Here is an 18566-nt window from a genome sequence, read left to right on the forward strand (position 1 = left end):
TCCGTCTTAAATGGTCTACAAGCTTGGACTGTCCCTGGAAAAGACACAATCATTATTCATTAGGTTTGAGTTTTTTGTAATTAGTTTTTTGTTTGTTTTTACAGTTCTTGCAAGAAATTTAGGTCATAAAGCAACAGTAAAACGAAAGAAAATGGTGATAGTCAAAAAATTCTAATTCAACAAATACAATTAAAGAAAAAGTTAGACAAAGGGGAATTCCAAGAGCAATACCATCAATGTACTTTGTTTGAGATCATCGAAAATTTTCATCGAGACACCAGCACAAGATCCCCCAAAGATATGTTCAAAACAAAAATATAATGATCATTACATAACAGAGAGATAATTTACAAGGGAAAAAATATCACCTCCCAAAACAAACACAATACATTTGAGTGTTTCCCTCTCAGCCAAGACTCTGGCAAGGACCAGGACAAAACCAAGTAACCCCATGCCAAGACAAAGACAGAAAGCAACTCAGAAAACAGATCAAGGGGATTGAAAACACAGTAAGTAACCTCCTGTCCCACCATTGGAGGTCAAAAGACCCCACCCAGAAGGTTGTAATTTGAAGTGGGAAGTTGTTGACTTGCAATTATATAACATTTTAAAAATTGTTAATAGCTGGTTTTAGCTCTCAGATAAAATGACAAAAAGGATTTAATACTCAATTGCAACAACAAGCCAGCTCATTCCAAAAACAAAAAATGCAATAATAAAATAAGCAGTGATGTTGCCGTATCAATTTTTTTTTGTTTCAGTTTAAAATATTGGATTTTATGTAATAAATTTAATTGTTCAATGCCTGGGGGGACAGTATATAACCTGGAGAGAGAGAGAGAGAGAGAGAGAGAGAGAGAGAGAGAGAGAGAGAGAGAGAGAGAGAGAGGACAGAGAGAGAGAGGAGAGAGAAGAGAGAGAGAGGGAGAGAGAGAGAGAGAGAGAGAGAGAGAGAGAGGAGAGAGAGAGAGAGGAGAGAGTGAGAGGAGAGAGTGAGAGAGAGAGAGGAGAGAGAGAGAGGAGAGAGAGTGAGTGAGAGAGAGAGAGAGGGAGAGGGAGAGAGAGAGAGAGAGAGAGAGAGAGAGAGAGAGAGAGAGAGAGAGAGAGAGAGAGAGAGAGAGAGATTGTCCTCATAAGGATCATAAAGTTATTTTGGAAGGGAAGTAAAATTTGCTTTAATAACGAATTAACTGAATTGTCTCCCTTACCATGATGGCAGTCCTCATAACAACCTGTGAGGCATAGTTGACTCCTTTTGATCCCAGAGAAAGTAACGTACTGTACCCTTGTTTACTGGCTTGTGCTATCATCTCATCAATTTCCTGGGGTTACAAGTATATAAAATTACACTTTATTATGCTGACAATGACTTTGTGCAGGTAAGACTAATTACAGGATCCCCCCCCCCCCCCCCCCCCCCCCCCCCCCCCCCCCCCCCCCCCCCCCCCCCCCCCCCAATAAATTTATTCAGAACTGGCAGGAATAATATTACTACTGTTTGGCAGACCAGCTCTCATTCATATGATGATAAAGATAGTATGAAAATGACGTCACTCGGGTCTTTGTTATTGTTTTTTGCCATCCGCGTTTATGAGTAATTCTCATTAAACTGTATTACCCAGACCATAAACAAGGTTGCACATAGTTTTGTGTATTGGTCCGTTATACTTCCTGATGGCAATGTTGTGTGCTTCTTAGCCAAGCGCCGCATCCTATCTATAAATAATTATTGGGTTTTTCACCCCAAAGAAACCCAAACTCATAACAGGGTCAAAAAAGTTTATCAACAAGTTCAATAAGGTTAAATTTTATTTGATTGATATTACTGTGGACTGACCTTTTCCCTGCGTGCCAGTTGTGGATGTACAAACTTCTTGAAGATAAAACTGGAACCTTGGGTCAAGGGAGACAACATCCATATCACAAAAATAATCTTCAACTCATAATAGAATGGAAGCCTGAAATCAAAGGGGGAAAAATGTATGTGCGGCGGTTAGAAATATCACTTCTGAATATGGAAACCAAAAACTTTTTCCGAGTCAGATAAGTTGAGTGGGTGCCAAATTCATTTTGGGACATGTTTCTCTAGCGATGAACAATAACAATAAGTGTTAGCTGTATTAATAATTAAACATTCAGTTAATCTAAACGGTTTTCTCAATGGAACAAAATTATCATTATTATATTAATTAATTAATATTTTTTTTAAGATTCCAAAATGGGGGAATAAGCAATAAAGCAGTGGTGGAATCGTTATGCACGTTGGCAAGGCTAATTTACAATCATAGCAACCATTATCATCTGGATAGCTATGGACAAGGTATAGGTGCTATCTCAAACGCTAATATTTAACAATCAACTCCATACCACAGTAAAACACTTAAGCAGATTAGGACTTTAACCCTTCAATGACAAGGTTGTACTTCTTTAAAAAACTGAATTTTATCTCATTATCATCTAATATTAACAGACTATACAGTCAGGCCTATACTAGGTGTTTTTCACAAAGAAAGCATTCAAAAATCATTCGACTCTGGTGTACATATTTGCAGATCTAATAACCCTAATTGCTATGGGCTCCGTGTTGTAATGGAAATACTACTCAAAAACCAATGAAAAATATTTTTCATCACAACAATGTTAAATTAAGCCCATAACTGTTTGATTATCAGACCTGCTAATATGTACACATCGGCTATTACTGTTCTCTTGCTAAAGACTGCGAAACACAAAGTCAAGTTTGAGTAAAATTAGACCCTTCTAATTAAGGCATTCAACTATCAATGAACACTAACTCTTTTCTATTGTTTATTGAATCATGGTTCTGTTGTATTTTCTATTTATGGATTGCACAAATTCGTAACTAAGGCGATTCGCAATTTTATCTTTACTATAACACTTTAAGAATTAAAAGAAATGGAAATAATATATGAGTAATTCAAGACCTCTTAATAGACATATTTTTCTGACAATTTGAACCATCATTTAACCATAAATAATTTGCAAATTAATATGCAACATCATAAAACTGATTAATTACTAAGGCATTCTCCTCCTCACATTGGGTACAGTTAGAGTGACGATTGATTGAGTCCATCTTCTAGAGCTATTTTTCTATTCATCTGGACCATCATTCAAACATAAATAATTTGCAAATTAATGCACAACATCATAAAACTCGGGGCATAGTTGAGTCCTTGGGAAAGGCTCTTTACTCACATTCTCTAACCGTACCCAGGTGTAAAATGAGTGCCTGGCCATTAACAGCGTTGCCTCTGTCCTAAATGTTAAATGTTGCTGTTGGACAGGGACCCCTTGTAAAGAAAGCGCTTTGAGCACATTTAGTGGATATTGCGCTATATAAAAGCTCCATTTTTTTTTAGCTCAATAAAACTCATCCAGAACTGAGTCATTCTCCTCCTCCTAATGGGTACATTTCGAGTGACGATTGATCGAGTCCATGCACACAAAAAACCCACAGAAAATATAAGTGCAGACCTGCCTACCTGTAATATTTTAAAATTTGTAATTTATAGGAGATTAAAAAAATAGCAGTTGCCATAATTAACTTTAAAAATCACCAATTTACCTTCTCAAGGATTTAGAAAAAAAAACACACACAAAAAAAAAACTTCAAAATCCTTAAAATTATGTATAGTTTGGCTTCAACTTTCATTTTCATTAAGTTTCAATATGCTCATGAACTGAAACTGAGGTCAAAATTTCGTAATTCTACGAATGTTTTTATTTTTCGCCATAGAAGGTTAGTATGTGAGTGTACAAAGGTCTTACCAAGACAGAAAGACGTCTGAAAATGTCTCTATGCTGCAGAACAGCGCAAAGACTATCCAATACATCATCCATTTCACCTGAAAAGGGAGAATGAAAAGAACTTTTAAAAAAAAAATGAGATGATAATATTGAAATTTGAGTGGATTGATGTTATTGTTATGCGCCTAGAGCTTTATTGTATAGAGGATTGGGCGCAATATAACTAAATTTCATTATTATTATTATTACTATTATTATTATTATTACTATCATTATCATTATTATTATTATTATTATTATTATTATTATTATTATTACTATTATTATTATTATTATTATTATTATTATTATTATTATTATTATTATTATCATTATTATTACTATTATTATTTTTATGATGATGATGATGATGATGATGATGATGATGATGATGATGATGATGATGATGCTGGTGGTTTTTCGGATAACGGTTTTTGATGACGAGGAAGATGATAAGGAGGAAAAGGAGGAGTGGAGGAGGAATCCATCTTTGTCAAGTAGATCAGGCAGAGGCCGAAGCAAATCTGGTCAAGCCCCTGCCCCCTTTAAAAATGTGTAAGCTTAAGAGTTTATAATCCAATCACCTAACTGGCAGTTTAAAAACAATAACAAAGAGCTGACCAACCAACTTCATCTTCATTCGTTCTATCGGTAAAATATTATTATATTATGATGTATTTCCATTATATGCATAAAAACAAGGTACCGCAACCCATTCAAGTATAACTCTTACAATTCGAGGGGTTATCTTCCTTCGATTAATTTATCATGAACTTCATTTGACGACGTGCCTGAATGAATTACACGCATCGAGTTTTAGGTTCGCGTTTTAATTAATGCTAAATGTCTGTTTACAATATGTAATGACAGAATAAAAAGTGAACAGATAAGACAGCAGTTGCAAAAATAACTAACAACACGCAGACACAAATACATGTATTCTTGCTTCACATAACATTTATGACACAAACAATTTTAATTTACATACCCCCCCCCCCCCCCCCCCCCCCCCCCGAACTCCCGCTCCCATAATATTCTATTAAATGTTATGGCGCGATTTCCTGTGTATTCAAGTAAGAAATAATCGGCCTGAGGCCTGTCGTGGGTATTTACACGGTCATGAACAGACAGCACCGCTATCTCACAACGTGCTTCGTACCATCATACCGTACCATGGCACGTAAACAAAGGCCGACAGCCAACAGGCTGATGATGTTTGTCGGCGAAAAAAAAAAAAAATTAAAAAAAATAAAAGTCATCGCACACCTGACCCATCGTCATGTTGCCGATTTCTCTGGCTGACTGCCTAGCAGGGAACACATGTTATGTACTTAGAGTGTGTAGTTGTGGTTTTCCGCCGTTAGCCATGATCACGGTGTGTGTGTGTGTGTGTGTGTGTGTGTGTGTGTGTGTGTTTGTGTGTGTATGTATTTATGTATGTTTGTGTATTGTGTAGTGTGTGTTAGTGGGTGAAATCATTATTTTCGCATGAATGTGTATGATAATGGTGTGTATACATATGTCTATGTGAGGGTGTGTTGATATGTGTGTTACTGTGTGTGTATTTCACATTAACTGTTCTTAACTGCCAGCAACGAAGGTAAACACAATCCGATAACACTCGGGCAGCCATGTAGTCTCGTTGTGGCTCGCTAGTGTTATGTATTAAAAGGATCGACCTGGCAAGCAAGGGGAAATTTTATTTAGAGGGGTCGGCAAAACAATTTTCCAGGGACCAGCGCTTCATTGGTTTACAGGCTGACTGTGTACTAACTAGCCTGGCAGGGAGAAGAACACTAGATACTTTCATGTCTTATATTACGTAAGATCATACGATTGTTGTTGAAATATTAGGAATATAAGTTAATCAGCATTTGTGCTTTAAAAAAAAATAATGCAAAACAAGATACCAACAGCAGGGATGAGTTGAATGTCTTACCCATCGTCAAAGGAACCCCGGTTTTTTTTTGTTTTGTTTTATTTTGTTTTGTTTTGTTTTGTTTTTTAATTAATTAATTTTGGGGGCGGGGGGAGGGGGGTTATTTAATGTATATTTCCAATTGCTGAGAACATAAACAATTCTAAACATAGAAAGATGACAAACTAGTGTATTTTTTAATCGCAAAAAAGAAAAGAAATGTTTTTATCAATGTTCATATCAAGTGTGGGTATAGAAACCGGGATAAACTCCGGCTTTATGGAACTAATGGCTCCAAAGGACTACCTCCAGCGACATTATTATGAAGTCTAGACTACCTCTCTTTAAAAGTTTTGCGAAATGACACCTGCCTCCTGAGTTCCGAGTCCTGTGGGCGGCGCAAAGTTGAGAGTGTAAAAAGCTCTTTACTCAAAAACTCAAAAATGTGAATCGTAATGATCAAGGTTACTTACATTGTGCAAATGGTGATAATAAAAAAATAATAAATAAAAATAAATAACTAAATAAATAAATAAATAAATAAATATATAATAATAATAATAATAATAATAATAATAATAATAATAATAATAATAATAACAACAACAATAACAATAATAATGATCACAACGACGTCGACAATAAATAATGATGATCGATTGATTTTAAGGGTTTTACGGCGCTTGCAACACACTTAGGTCATATCAGCGCCAGCAAAAAGGTAGAAAATTGGAAATTAAAAACATTCTAGATGCACAATTAAAAGGACTTGAGGAAAAAGTAAGACAAAGGGGAAATTGTTCAAATGGTGAACAGATGTAGATTACAAGAGCACAATATCAGTGTACTTAGTTTGAGATCACCTTAATGTTTCACCAAGACACCAGTACAAGATCTCACTTAAAGGAATACACTCAAAAGTTTACAAATCATATGTTAAAATAAAAAGAAAATAACAGTAGATAACAGAGGGGTGATTTACAAGGAAACAAATATAATCTACCAAAACTATAACTCTACATTCGACTGTTTCCTCCCAGCCAAGGACTCCGGCCAGGGTCAGGACACAATTAAGCAATCTCATTCTGAGACGAAGACAGAAAGCAATTGGAAAACAGATACAGGGGGAAAGAAGACAGAACAAGTACCTCCCTGCCCACTATGGGAGGTCGGGAACCCCACCCACATTAATAATGACAATAAAAATAATGATGATGGCGACGACGACGACGACAACAACAACAAAAACAACAGCAATAATAATAATAATAATAATAATAATAATAATAATAATAATAATAATAATAATAATAATAATAATAATAATAATAATAATAATAATAACTAAAATACTACTACTACTACTACTACTACTACTACTACTACTACTACTACTACCACTACAACTACTACTACTACTACTACTACTACTACTACTACTACTACTACTACTACTACTACTACTAATAATAATAATAATAATAATAATAATAATAATAATAATAAGGAGAAGAAGAAAAATCCACACAGAGTAGTATTTAAGGACCAGACTGCATAAGCTGTTACTGTTTGCAAAGAGCAAACCCATTTCCAAATACTTTTCCTAATTAGTTTTATTTTCCGTCTCATTTATAGGGGAAGAATTTATTATAAATAAAAAGTATAGGTAATCAGCTTCTGTTTTAATCACTCGAGTAATAAATGCATGATAAAGATTATGCAGAGGGAGCAGAAATTATTATTATTATTATTATTATTATTATTATTATTATTATTATTATTATTATATTATTATTATTATTATTATTATCATTATTATCATTATTATTATTATTATTATTATTATTATTATTATTATTATTATTATTATTATTATTATTATTATTAATATTATTATTATTATTACTATCACCATCATTAATATCATGATCATCATCAAAACTATGAACATCATTATCTTTAATGAATAACAATATCTATTATCATGATTTACATCATCGTCATGATCATGCTAGTACTTATTATGTCGGTCAATAGTTGAACAGTGTAAAGAACAGTAATTAGCCTCGTTCATTTCCTCGTTCATTTCGATTCAAATCTTGATTCATTCTTGGATATTATCTTTACCACTGACCTCATATGTAGGTTGTGCCAATAAAGTCTATTGATTAGATTAATTCATTTCTGTGTTCAGTGTGTGTGTGTGGGGGGGGGGGGGGGGTAGAAACCATCGGAAAATATATTATTATTAACTCATCTGGTATATTTATTACCTCAATACGATACTTTAGCACTACCATGGTAAGATTTGTGACCTATTGTCTCAAAACGGTATTATTTCGGAGGTGTACCAAATGCTAGACGTCATTATATATATATATATAAAAAAAACAAAAACAAATTAACAAGAAAGGTGAAATAATATTAGACTATGTATTAATTTTTGCTGCTTTTAGATACTGTGTATACTGTGTATACTGCCTTAAATACTACATAATATCATCAATGTAACCCAAGCCTCATGTTTGTCATCATAACAATGAACGTGTATAGTCTAATTGAAGTAATCACCAAAAAATAGCAAATAGCTGAGCGACGTCAATATTGTTTCTTTAAAGGAGGAACGATGATGACGTCATTCAGCTCTTTGTTATCATTTTAAGATAGCCGGTTAGTGATCATTTCTAACTAAAATATATCAATCAGGCTATCAACGTTAAAGTTACAGACATTTCTGTGTGATGTGTTAAATTTGTGAGTATTTTACCTAAACACATAATATCAATAGGTTTTGAGAGTCTTGCTTTTATGATTTTCAATGGGACGAAGAGACTAGCAGACACTTTTTGTAACACAATGTTCCCCGTTTTAATATTTTTAACACATTATAATTTCCTTCACCAACCAATAAAGCTCACCCCATCTTATCTTATAATATTATAACATATACCATTCCTATTACATTGCTGGAGGAAAAGGGAGATGGGAGGGTGGGGGTGAAAACGGGGAATCAATAATATCATCAAACAAGGCAATTTGTATCTTCTGATACAGCGAATTAATGGCAATGATGAAAGTACACTTTACCATGAAAGGGGTTTAAAATAAAGAGACCCCCCCCCCCCCCCCTTTTTTTTATTTAAAAAAAAATATTTTTCTTCTCACAGGATATAAATGGCGGCCAATCCGTTTTAAATGAGAAATTTATTTGATTTAGAGAACATTTCTGTGACAGGAGAACATAATACTGAGCCATAAATTAACACCATCCCACACCACACAAATGTTGAGTCCGTCTTGTTTTTTGTTTTTAATGGCTTTTACGGCGCTCGCGACACTTTTAGGTCACTTCAACGCCAGTAAAAAGGAAGATGATAGGGGGAAAAGTTGTAGATCAGAAGTTAAAAGCGACCAATAAGACAAAGGGGACTAGTTCAAATAGGGATCAGAAGATTCCATCAATATGTCAATTTTGACATAACCCAAGAGTCCCATGCAGGCACAATGTACAACCAAAGGATCCCGCTATGAAAGATACATTGAAACTCTTAAAGTACAATAATATATCTAAAAAACAAAAAACTAAAGTATCACAAAAACAAAAAAATAATATCTTATTTTTAAAAAAGGAACTTTTTGACTGCCATTCTGACAGCTAAGGGTACTCGTTATCACCTGGAAGAAAATCAAGCATTCTCTTTCCAGAAAGAGAGAGAAAGAGAGAGAGAGAGAGAGAGAGAGAGAGAGAGAGAGAGAGAGAGAGAGAGAGAGAGAGAGTTAGAGAGAGAGAGAGAGAGAGAGAGAGAGAGAGAGAGAGAGAGAGAGAGAGAGAGAAGGTAAAACAGACATGGGGGCTAGAGAACACTGCAAGTGACCTCTCTGCTTACCCAGGGAGATCAGAAGACCCCAGTGAACCTATCTTCGATGTTAAAGCTGCAAGAATATGGATTGGATTAGATTGGGTTAAAGTTGATATAACTGAGCATCCTCATTGACATGGCCTCCTCATTTTACTCATTCAGGAGAGAGAGAGAGAGAGAGAGAGAGAGAGAGAGAGAGAGAGAGAGAGAGAGAGAGAGAGAGAGAGAGAGAGAGAGAGAGAGAGAAGGGATAAGCTTTTACTGCCAGAGAAAGTAAAACAGCACAGTGGCTAGTAGTACCAAGAACTAGATCTACTTGATTCTACAGTAATATATAAATGTCCAAAGTACAATACAAACGAGTAGGCTTTAACAAAAATCAAACTGCCATGGGGAAAACCAGTGAACTGGTACATATTATAATCATGCTGGTATACTGGGACCAAGGTAAGTTTGAATGATTACGTTCCGCATGGATGGTCACAAAGCATGGTGCCACTGACGAAACACCGGGAAAGGGTAAAGTTGTCAAACGCAATACACAGAAGAAGCTAACTGAAGAAGACGTTTCAATAGACCCTCACAGGCAACACAAAGGCAAAATGTACGCCAGGCCATTTCGAAGGAAAGGATTTCCAGTCAAATTTGGTCAAAACGGTAGTTTACCTACCCATAAGAAAATATCTCTTTCCATGACACCTTTCCCATCCGTGTCATGAAAGAGAAAAAAAATATCAAACAGAATGGTGTTGGATGGACTAAACATAAGAAAGAACACAGAAAGTAGGCGGACTATGACCACATATGACACCACAACAGTCTTCAGAAGTCAATAATTGAAGGAAAGATTAATGGGAAAAGAGGGAGACAACGAAAGAACTGGTAAGGAAATATAAAAGAAATGACTGGGAGCATGACGAAGGACTGCTCAGAGATGGCGCTAGACAGAGAATTGTGGAAGACCATGGCATCCAACCTCTATGAGAAGGAACCCCGGTATGTAAGGAAATGTAATAAAATAACAGTTGTGCTTTGTTTAAATTGTACAGTAGTCTTTTTTCCCTTTTCTTTACCTTCATGTTTCTTTAAGCAAATTTTTATTCATAATCTTTTCACTGGGACTTTAAAAGCAATAAATACAGCTCACGAATAACTAACAGGTGTTGTTAATATTCATTTAAATACGTTTCAGTTTATTTCAGAAGAATACACGATTAAAAGAGTCCTGCACGTCTAATAATAAAACAATAATACTAATGATACTGCTGCTGCTGCTGTTGCTACTTCTACTACTACTACTCCTACTACTACTACTACTACTCCTACTACTACTACTACTACTACTACTACTAATACTACTACTACTACTACTACTACTACTACTACTACTACTAATAATAATAATAATAATAATGTTTCTGCTGATAATTGGGCCTACAACATCTGATTCAAAACATATACTTTCATCAATACTGCTCGGGGTGTTGACAAAACAATCATTTAATTGTAAAATTTATTATTGCGGAGAAGGAAAGATAGTACGTATGATGATCTTGATGATGATGATGATGAAGAAGAAGAAGAAGAAGTGGGGGGGGGGAGGAGGATGAGAAGAGAGAGAGAGAGAGAGAGAGAGAGAGAGAGAGAGAGAGAAGAAGAGAGAGAGAGAGAGTGAGAGAGAGAGAGAGAGAGAGAGAGAGAGAGAGAGAGAGAGAGAGACTGTCATGGTAGAAACAGAGCGAAAAGGGAGAAAAAAAAACATTGCGACTTTGAGATGGCCCCTCCACTATTGACTAAGCCTCTTTTTATAACGACCTTCCCCTTTCGACCACAACGGGCGGCTGCCGCTCAATACACAAGATTGATCATGAAATTCTGGCGTGTCTAGTAGTTATGTATTTGTTCGTTTGTTCGTACCGTTTCCATTAAAATTACTGATCCTACTGTGCCGGCCGTGTGTTAGTGTCAACTACCTGATTACATTCTCTCGTGACGGTATAATATTAGATTAATGTAATCAGCAAGCGTAAAATATCCTGATATCGTATCATAAATACATAAATAACGTTGGATATATTATACTATCATCAAACAAACAGGGGTCGGCCGTTCTAATTTAGATCGATTAATTCACTGAAAACAAATAATAACTTCCCAGGATAATAGGTCCATATATTTTATTTATTCATCAGTGAAAAACATGTGAGAAACGTATCCCAAATAAATTTTTGATTTAAATGCACTGTATTATTTGACCGGTTGAGAAGACAAACAGGCTATCCAAAATTTTCAAAGACTCATAATAATAATAATATTAGTATGTTCCCTTTCTCTCAATGTTTTTCAAAGAAAAAAAGAAAAGAAAAAAAGTCCAAGCATGACTTCGTTCAGCGCATTATATCCGTGTTTCATATAAAACCTTATTGTCTTTAATAAATAAATAAATTATTATCAGTGTGTGAGAGTGAATTTATATATAAAAAATGGCGCCCAAAGTTGCCAAGTCAAATCATTTTTAATGGTGATTTGCGCTCAGCCAAAAGGCTCATATTGCCGGCTGGAAATATCGTACCAACACACAAAACTATGTGTAATCTTGAACGTTTATAGACTGGTTAATACAGTTTAGTGAGAACTACTCATAAACATGACTGACTAAAATCAATAACAAAGACCCGAGTGGCGTTAATTTCGTTCTATATATATAATGTGGCATAGCTCACTTTCATTCAAACCGACCAATATCCGTGTACTGCGCTGAAAAGAACATGTTTCCTGCTGTCCGAATGTATTCCAGAGAAATGCGTGAACTCACAAAACAGACGAGTTATCTCTTACCCTCCTGTTTATTGATTTATAGATAGAATGCGCTTGGCCAAGGAGTTCACAACATTGCCATCCGGAAGTATAACGGACCAACACACAAACTCTGTGTAACCATGAACTTTTATAGTCTGGTTAATACAGTTTAGTGAGAACAACTCACAAACGCGGATGGCAAAAACAATAACAAAGGCCTGAGTGACGTCATCTGCATACTATCTATAGATAGTTCGAAGATGACGTCACTCAGGCCTTTGTTATTGTTTTTGCCATCCGCGTTTGTGAGTTGTTCTCACAAAACTGTATTAACCAGACTATAAAAGTTGATGGTTACACAGAGTTTGTGTGTTGGTCCGTTATACTTCCGGATGGCAATGTTGTGAACTTCTTGGCCAAGCGCATTCTATCTAAACAAATCTGTTGTTATGACAGACAGACATATAGATAGTTCGAAGATGACGTCACTAAGGCCTTTGTTATTGTTTTTGCCATCCGCGTTTGTGAGTTGATCTCCCTAAACTGTTATAACCAGACTATAAAAGTTCATGGTTACACAGAGTTTGTGTGTTTGTCCGTTATACTTCCGGATGGCAATGTTGTGAACTCCTTGGCCAAGCGCATTCTATCTATAGATAGTGTGCGCTCAGCTAAGAAACTCACAACATTGCCATCCGGAAGTATAACGGAGCACCACACACAACTATGAGTAATCTTGATCGTTTTATAGTCTGGTTAATAAATTTTAGTGAGAATTACAAACATGGATGGCAAAAAGCAAAAACAAAAGGCTGAGTGACGTCATCTTCGTTCTATCTATAGATAGATAGATAGATAGATAGATAGATAGATAGATAGATAGATAGATAGATAGATGGGACAGCCGTGGCTCAGCGGTATGGTCTTTGCTGCGTACCCGAAAAGTGCCCAGTTCGACTACCCGTCGCGCTGTGTGACCTTGAGCAAGTCACCTTAGCTCACTTTGCGGCGCTGCACTGCAAGTCTTCCCTTGGAATAGACCCTAGAGAAAAATTTCCCTTCGGGGATGAATAAAGGGAATTTATCATTTTATAATTATTTGTTTTTTTAATTATCATTATGAATAGATGGAGAGAGAATCAGTTCAACTCAAACCAGACACCCTTTTCCCCCATAGAGCGAAACAAAGTATAAGCAAAAATAAAGAAAGACAAAGGAGAAAGACGCACAGAAATTGTGAATCAACTGAATAAACAACAATTTGCACATTTTTTGGATCAAAAAGTTAACGAATAAGCAGTAGTAATGGATTCCCTTGCCATAAGAACTCCCAAGGCATGGATTGATAACACAAGGATATGACTGGCTGACAACCAACCTCAATTAAAAAAAGAAAAAAAAAAGTCTACGACTTATTTGTCAAATAAGGGAAGATTTTGAGACACTGACTGAATACATATTAATAAGACGTGTCCACTCCCTCAGTAGTGTGGTTTATTGCTGTCTTTTAGTTGTGGAACCTGTGAGTTTTGAATAAATTATCAAGCCCTTTCCGATGTTATTCCTTTGTAATTGTAATTGTATGGGTGCCAGCGCCAAGACTTAAAAAAAAAAACCCCCAAAAAAAACAACAAACAAACAAACATAAAACACAACACCAAACCTGGCAGATCTTTGAAGGAAAGTGAAAAAACCTGCAACTTCAAAAAGTAGCAATATGCTTACAAGATGGAGCAAACCAAAATGATTTGCAAATGTGACTAGAGCAGTCATCGGAACTTTGTGCCTAAACTACCAATACCACAAGTCTAGCATGTGTGAACACTAACCCTAAATGCTTAATATTAATGTCACTATTAATGTAAGTATGAGCGATTAACAACAATGTAATACAAAAAATATTTTTTAAAAACCCCAAAAAACAAAAACAAAAAACAAAAAACACCGCACCATTTCAAATTCCTCATGAACCATCTTATACAGTCATTTACAAAAGAAACTAGACAGTTTGAATGTGCTATTATCTCAAATAAAAAAAAACATATTGGAACGTGGTATAGATATATGCCTTTAACAAGTAGACATTTTTTTTTCTTCTTACTGTTGATTTATCGCATGCCTTTATTGACACAGGTGAGGAGCAGATGCGGACCGCCTAACAGGTTGGTACAAAATTTACACGTTGTAAATGCGCACCAAAAATCGTTCTGATATTTATTTCACATAAGCGTTGCTAGGCAACAGTTGTCGCACCAAAAGTTCACGCTGAACTGTTTGTTACAAACCCGTAATTCGACCAAACGATGAACACTTTGCACAAAGTTGCTCGACTGAGATAGGCTCATTAACTCCAGGAATGAGATCAGAATGATGCGGGATGGCATTCTGTTTACAGACGAGTCTCTTTTTTGAAGTTAATTCCAGAGACAAAGTTCGTGATATCAACGACGAGGGGGAACGTTTCAATGACCAAACCATCATTGAAGTCAAAAATCGAGCATATGGATCTGCAATGATGTGGGAAGTAATAATTGGTGTAGAAAAACTGCGCGAATACGTATCAACCAATGACTCAACTCAGACCTATACATCAGTGATGATCTTGAACCAATGTCCCGTTTATTTCGGAATCAGAACAATCAAATGGTGATATTCCAGTTTGATAACACCTCGGCACATAGACTGGACAAATATCTGCTTTCCTAAACGATTCAATTAAGGGACAAAATCGGTCATAAGCGTATTGATGCTTTGTGTGTAGCTAAAATACTCACAACATCCACCAGCCGGATATAACATACCAAAACACAAAAACTACGCATAATCTTGAATGTTTATAGTCTGATTGATATAATTTAACGAGAGCTTATCACTAACATGCTGTCTAAAAACAATAACAAAGAGCTGTGACGTCAGCTTCGTTCTCTTTATCCCCCTAATACATTCGTGTTGCTATTGTAAACGACAAGTTTATAATTTACACGCTTAAACTTTATAATAATTGACATATATTTCTTTAAATATATATATTTCATACCAAGCAAACCAACACTGCAACAAATGAGATGCCTGTGGTGAAGAGTATGTAGAATGTATACAAACCTTCTTGAAGTATTATTAGAACAGAGTAAAAACAATTTTGCAGAAAGGGGAAATATTGCACAAAATGAACTAAAAATGCAAATGTGGTCACAGATGAAGTAGGAAGTTTTGTTTTGTGGTATAATGAGTTCGTGGGATGTATTTTGCCACTAATTTAATTTTATTCCATCTTGACATCATCATCATATTATCAATTATCCTTATATTTATCCAGACAAATACAGGCAAACAAAACCAATAATGAAACAAAAACTAAACAAACAAAAACATCCTTCTACGGCAGATCGAACATCACTGACAACAGATGGTGTTGCCCGACAATTTTTTCTTCTTCCTTTGCTTTTGTTTTTTTTCAACGCAAATCTTTAAGCAAAGAACAAACATCGATACAATTAACTAGTGGATTGTATTGGTAAGTATTACAGTATTGCGCTTTTTGAAGTCATAAATATAATTTAGATACACCTATAGGCTAATTGAGTGATGAAAATGATAGACGACTTGAAATATAAAATAAAATAGGTTGACAACTAAGTGGAGATGGAAGTTCAAAATCGTGACCGATGGAGGAGTGTCGTTGATAGCTCATGCTTCTGGAGGAGTGAAAGGTTTAAAGTTTCTAAGTAAAGAAGAAGAAGGTATACACTTTGCGGTTAAAATGAGATTGAGAACCACGCAGAACTATTCCAGCTTTAAATTATATTTTCTAAAAAGCATGAACATCATAACAAGTGCCAAGTTTAAGGTACGGTTTGGGTCTTTTCTAAAAAAAATAATCAAAAAAAAAAAATAATAAATAAATAAATAAATAAAAAGCATTACATGTATTGGGCGGTTTTAATCATTCTGTATCGTCATAAAAGGATTTTTAAAAAACATTTTGAGTGAAAAAAAAAAATATTATCTATGTTGATACCCGTTTTACGTCCTGATTCATTCAGGAGTATGGCATTAAAAAGTAAAAGAATCGTTTGGTAAACTTTCCGAAAGAAACTAATGAATGAATAACCTCCTTATTCTTCCCTCTTATCAACATTGTAGCATTTTGTGTCACCATAGAGAGATTTTACAGCTTTTAGCTTATGAGATTTTTATAAGAACATTACAAAGTTGCGAATTAAAATTTTATGACAAAATTGATGTTAAAATGTTTTAATTTGGATTATAAGTTAAAACACAAATACCCTGTCAAAATAAATTATAAGATGACATAATCTCTGTGATATTTGGAATAGATTCTGAGAAATATTTGAAACAGTACCCCATACCCCTTGAGAAATAAATGAGAAAATAGCAAAATAGCTTTCCGTTTTTCACACTTGTCTTACTACCTATACCCTTTTTGAACGAGTTTTTCGTGCCTTTATTTTTGATAAACTGCACTTCAATAATATTATTTCTAAAATAACAAAATATTGTTTTCCACCAAAATCTCAAAATCAATTTATTGAAGGAATGTCCTTATATTATAATTAAACCCTTAAACGGGCCAAAAACATTTTTCAACATTCCGTCTTACCCGAAATAACGTTGCAATTCTGGTACAGAGTTCTGTTGAAGGAAATGCTATGGACAAGCTCCGATAGGCCTCGAGACAAATACACGTTTGCCTTCATTGTTCTGCAGATGGTGTCGAGGGATTCAGTGTCAATGACCACTCCCCGACCCAAGGATCTATTGTTCATGGCCATTCGAATCACTAAACACATGCGTTTAACATATATATATATATACTACAATAAAACTCACCCGCTTAACCACCTTGTGAATGGCTGGTTTTTATTTCTACTGCTATATTATTCTCCCCACCCCTCATAAAAACACACGCGCTCCAACTCTTCCTCTTACCCATACATACATGAGAGCAAACAGCGGGAGGGAAGATACGAATGAGAGAGAGAGAGAGAGAGAGAGAGAGAGAGAGAGAGAGAGAGAGAGAGAGAGAGAGAGAGAGAGAGAGAGAGAGAGAGAAAATGGGCCTAATTGTTTTATTATTTTTTTAAAGAAAGAAATACGCCCTTCCGAGAGGTATCGTTATAACCATAGTCTAGGCATTCCATGGAGGAATATTGATAATCCACCAAAGAAACGTCTGATATTCAACAGATATCACCCATTCCGGGTCGCAGAGCAATGCCTTATAACAACTTGGCCACTTTGCCCCACCCCACCCCCCACCACCAGCTTCCACAAAAGTTAAATTATTGCAACTTTCCTTCCGATCATCTTGGCAAGTACGCCTACACGTGATTTTCACTTTAGAAAAGCAACTAATAAATTATACTATTATATTGTGTTGTCTCAGACAAAATATGGATGGATGGATGGATGGATGGATGGATGAATGAATGAATGAATGAATGAATGAATGAATGAATGAATGAATGAATGAATGAATGAAATTCGTGTGCAATGTTGGAACCCCCAGCCTATTCATGTTTAAAATAAATTGGAAAAGCCACAGAAAAGATTTGAAACTGGTACTCTGATTCTAAAACCTTGCTTATCTTACTTTCCAGATCCTCTATAGGCTAACAACTCTCACAAGGATTATAGATATAAAGTAGGTGTATGTTTGTGTGTGTGCGTGGTGGGGGGGGGGGGGGGGGGGGGGGGAGAGCCCTCCCTCAACGTACATATACAATCGCGCGCCTTCCCACCAATAAAGTGCGAGTACAGAATAAACAGGCATGTTAACTCACTCACTCCTAGAGATTTTTGCTACTTTTCAAAATGGGGGGAAAATGTATTTAAGTTGATCATTTACATAGATGGTTTTATTCAACTACCATGCAAAAACTACATGCAAAAACTAAAAATATTAGCTTTGATACTACGCCTATAATTCGTTTCAGAAAAATGTAATGAATAGGTATGAGGTAAAAGTAACCCGGGTAAACTACGGATATAGTCGGTGTCAGGGTTGAGTGAATTAAAGTAAAGCAAAGGAGAAGAGGGGTAAGAAATGCGTGGAAACATTGACTCCGGTCTGGGTACTAATACTAGTCATACTAGTCTTTTCCATGAAAACACGAAGGTAGGCCTACGAATACATATTTAATTTTATCTCATCCGCT

At 35.5% G+C, this 18566-nt stretch overlaps 1 protein-coding gene across 2 annotated transcripts in view; it reads right to left on the reverse strand.

Annotated features, from left to right (window-relative positions):
- Positions 1-18566, reverse strand: part of LOC144965950 (uncharacterized) — a 51875-nt gene that overhangs the window by 14868 nt on the left and 18441 nt on the right. For both annotated transcript variants that reach the window (XM_078901839.1, XM_078901838.1), the window contains exons 3-5: positions 3793-3869; positions 1838-1958; positions 1209-1322 (exon numbers count right to left, since the gene is read on the reverse strand). In XM_078901839.1, coding sequence (XP_078757965.1) covers positions 1209-1322; positions 1838-1958; positions 3793-3869 — 312 coding nt within the window. The remainder of the gene's footprint in view (positions 1-1208; positions 1323-1837; positions 1959-3792; positions 3870-18566) is intronic.

Source organism: Berghia stephanieae, chromosome 2 (genome assembly GCF_034508935.2).
Source record: "Berghia stephanieae isolate SIO BIC M18660-M18661 chromosome 2, UCSD_Bste_1.3, whole genome shotgun sequence".
NCBI lineage: Eukaryota > Metazoa > Mollusca > Gastropoda > Nudibranchia > Aeolidiidae > Berghia > Berghia stephanieae.